The sequence below is a fragment of the Rhagoletis zephyria genome, unplaced genomic scaffold (assembly GCF_001687245.7).
Source record: "Rhagoletis zephyria isolate East Lansing unplaced genomic scaffold, Rhagoletis_zephyria_1.1 Rzeph_scaffold_33552, whole genome shotgun sequence".
NCBI classification, from domain to species: Eukaryota; Metazoa; Arthropoda; class Insecta; order Diptera; family Tephritidae; genus Rhagoletis; species Rhagoletis zephyria.
Window position 1 is genome coordinate 1 of NW_016190607.1, and position 3,727 is coordinate 3,727.

Genomic DNA, 3,727 nt, shown 5'->3' on the forward strand with positions numbered 1-3,727 from the left:
TTATCAATATATTTTCCATACTTAAGTACGCATTGTGAACTGCAAACTTTAACAAAACCTTAAACTGTTCTTTGCCAAGATTTTTCTCAGCTAGAACTCAAGTTTAGATTGTGTAACTGGCCCTTAGAGTAGCATTTAGAGCTAAATGCGCTGAATATGCGTAAGCAAAAACAGCCCATTACGCTAACGTTGACGGTGACGCAATGCACGTTATGTACTTTCACTTTTAATCTTTTTAGCCAAGAATGCTAAATCTCAACATATGGACATCCTGGGATTTTGAGGAACTGGAGAATTTCCAAAAGCCTTAAAAAAAGCTTTTAAAACACATTTGCTAGATATCCTAAAAACACATTTAAAGACTAAAGTTTAATTAGTCAACAATTATATATGTAAGTTTATTTGAAACATATTTCCTTCCAATAGTTATGAAACCCTCCCGTTTAATGCCTTGCGTCAGTCAATGGATTTATTGCCAAAGTAGGCTTAGTAGTGATAGTGGTGGCATGCCGGGTTCAGCGCCTTTGCGGAATCCTTGAATGGAAGATATATGAGATAAACGATTGATTTAGTTACCAAAACGTGGGACTTACCCAAATAAAGCACCATCGGAATGAAACCCCAGTGGAATGTGGTCTTCGCAACATCGTAGACAACTTCCAAACGTTCCTTAACGCCAGGTGATAATGCCATATTAGAGTATTACGTTAACTGCAATAAAATCGTATAAAAGCAGCAAACTTCTAAAATTTAGTGCACTGGTAAATTTTGCACAACACGAGTTTTGTAGCAAATTTGACAAGAACGAAAACAGCTGAGACTTGAACAAAGTTGGCTGTGGAAGCTTTTAGCGTTGCCAACTTCTAAATTAAACAGGGTGCTTAATAAGTAAAAATTTTAAAACTGGAATGCGTCAACCAAGATTCGCATAACCGACGTTACCGGCCGTCATCACATGCCTGGAAATCTTGCATGCGTTCTGCTTTTTTCTAGATAGAGTTTTGTTGACTGGGCATTTGACAGCACACTTTTTCATTTGGAAAATGTCGAAGGTTCAAGCCTTGCCAGCTCTTAAAATTTTGGATAAATTTGAAAATCTCCATAAAGAGAGAAAAAGACGCAAGAAACGGAAAATAATTCAGATTTTTGTATTGCAATCGATAGTTCGTCGATTGTTCTTTAAGGTTGGTCAGTTTTTAAGACATTTGCATTATTCAAATTTGCATTCTACTTCTGGTTGAACGGCCTTTCAACTAATCGCCTTCAACAAAGTTGGTCGGCAGCCATTAGCCATTCAATTTTCTTTTCGTGCAACCCTCCGTGAGATGAACGCAAAATCGCCTTGTGCGAATGCCTTTTAAGCCAAACATATATAATTAATTTTTTACATTTCATAGTTCCTTCATATATCACTCCAGGTGTAAGAATTTCATTATTTGTTAACTGTGATAAACCGTTTGTTCGTCGCTAGTTCGTCGTTTTTTCATCCCTAAAATCGATCAAACGCCGTTAATAAATTCATCATTTTTACTTTACCAAAAGCTCTCACCTTCTTTTTTGACGATATTTTACAAATGAAAAAGGAATCTGTCAAATGCCCAGGCAACAAAACATTCACATGCAAGCATGTGAAGACCACCAGTAAGTAAAGTAGTTTTCAAGAAATTCTACATCATCTACACCCTGTTTCTAGTAGTTTAAAAAGCCACTCTGTCCTGAATCGTCTCTTTTCTCTGCGAGATTTTTTGCGAGGTGCACGCGAATAAATTTTGCCGAACTCGCCGTCTGTCTTGAATAATTGTGATTTGCAATATAATTTGTATAACGCATAGCGCCAGTTTCAGTTGCATCTACGCATCCAAGCAATATAATTATAAGCAAATAAGAAAAGTAAGTGCTCTTGGCCAAAAATTATAGTTGGTAATTGAACTTGATTCGCGAACTTCCTGAACACACATTCGCTAAAATTTTTTCTTTGTTATGTAAGTAGACTAGTGAAAGAAGTGATCCAACAAATGTGAGTGGGTGTGAATAATTGAAATAGCTTTTTAAGTCTGCGCAGGATATCGTTTTTATCAACGCAGTGCCGCATTGCAGGCAGACATATCGATTTAGTGGTCAAATATTTTCTGACCTTTTGACGGCCACGGTCACACGTGATAAGGCATGAGATTACTTTGAAGAAATTTTGAGTACTGTTTATGAATTTGTACAACGATTTTGGGTTGCTGTGCCCAAACGCGTGAATCGAATCAAAAACCTTTTACCCACACTTGTGGACAACAGTTCACTCTTTATTACAAAAATTTAATTTACTAAATCTGTGCACTAATTTAACAATGGTTGGAAATATGGTATTTGTTGCAAATTTCCGAAATATACGTACTCTAACTAATCTTATTTTGCCTTAAAGCAGCCACTATTATTTGTTACTTATTTTATTCCTTTAATTGAAACTTATTCGTCGCAATTTATTAATTAAAATTGTTATGAAAATCACCCGTGAGCCTGTGATTGTATATGCAGATTAAATGGTGGAGCTGAGCTGTCAAACATAGACATCCCTGGGGCGGAAGCCCCAGGTTTACCACACAAAAAGGGAATTCTAGTTACCTCATCCTTTCCCAAGGCTACATCACTGGAGTGATAGCCCCAGTTGGTGCACACCAAAAGGAGAATTCTATTTGGTGAGGGTTATAATCCTAAAGTGCCGCCAAAGGCCGCCTACGAAGAAAGGTGTCTAAAAGCTAAACGCACACATAAATCGTTGTACAAATAGCTAAACATTTAACGAAATTTTAGCTACAAAACATGAATACTGTTTTCAAAAATAAATGTTATTTCGTCTGGTTGTTANAGCTTTGTCTGCCAAACTTCACTCTCGATTTTGAACCAGGTTAAACTCATACCTGAGCAGAGTGAACGCAGATGTGCGCAACGAGTGCCCGGCATGCGGAGTCACCACATGGCTCACGGCACCTCTTGCCTCACGCCTCACGCCTCCTTGATTTTTTTGTGCCAGCCTCGAACTAACAGATAATATTGGGAACATTCACCTCAAATCTTATTATTTTTGTCACTTCGCGTTACCTTTTTAAGTTTTCTTTTAACAGGTTGAACTGTGCTCGACATCTCCCACATAAATCACTTTTATAACATCATGGTAACTACATATTTCCATTATGTATTTTCAAACAGCTTTGAAATTAACTCTTATAATTCCGCTCACATCATCATCATGGAGCAGAGCACATTTCAACCTGGTGATATCTGCCTCGAATGCCAGCAACAAGGCTTGAGAAATCGTTTACGTACTTTTTACATCGATATCAATGAGCAAATTGTGAAATGTGAGAGCTCCTCCTGCATTTATCCTTACATAAATGACTTTTCGGATTCTGAGGAAGATGTGTCGTCTAAAGAATTACAAAAAAGCCCACCAAAATCCACTTCCTGGCCATCTTCTGATTTGTGTTCTTATCCTAACAATGATTTTGATGAGTTAGATAGTGTCCGTTTTGTGGAAGCGCTACTTTGTATCGATGGGAAAAATAATACTGTTGAGAAATCAGGAATTGTTGGCAGCACCACAGAGAATAGCGCGACACCATTCCCCTTTCAAACTACCAGTTGCATGTTACCCACCACATCACAGAACCATTCAGAAATGTTACCTTCAGCTTATTCATTGAAACATCAAAACACATTTGAGCCGAATTCATTTTCT

At 37.5% G+C, this 3,727-nt stretch overlaps 2 protein-coding genes across 2 annotated transcripts; one reads left to right on the plus strand and one right to left on the minus strand.

Annotated features, from left to right (window-relative positions):
• Positions 1–368: 368 nt before the first annotated feature.
• Positions 369–845, minus strand: Tom7 (Translocase of outer membrane 7). The gene is made up of 2 exons (XM_017605315.1): positions 594–845; positions 369–534 (listed from the first exon to the last, which is right to left on the minus strand). Exons 1-2 carry the CDS (start codon positions 691–693, stop codon positions 470–472), a joined length of 165 nt encoding a protein of 54 aa, XP_017460804.1. The 5' UTR covers positions 694–845; the 3' UTR covers positions 369–469.
• Positions 846–3,238: 2,393 nt separating this feature from the next.
• On the plus strand, positions 3,239–3,669 carry LOC108354121 (uncharacterized; the record flags this gene model as incomplete). The annotated part of the gene is made up of 1 exon (XM_017605314.1): positions 3,239–3,669. A coding segment is annotated over exon 1 (431 nt), but the record flags the coding sequence as incomplete, so codon positions are not given.
• Positions 3,670–3,727: the final 58 nt, after the last annotated feature.

Coding starts and splice junctions, on each gene's coding strand:
- Tom7 (XM_017605315.1), bottom strand. CDS start 693: ATGGCATTATCACCTGGCGTTAAGGAACGTTTGGAAGTTGTCTACGAT. Junction 535..593: donor TCCGATGGTGCTTTATTTGG/GTAAGTCCCACG, acceptor CTTCCATTCAAG/GATTCCGCAAAGGCGCTGAA.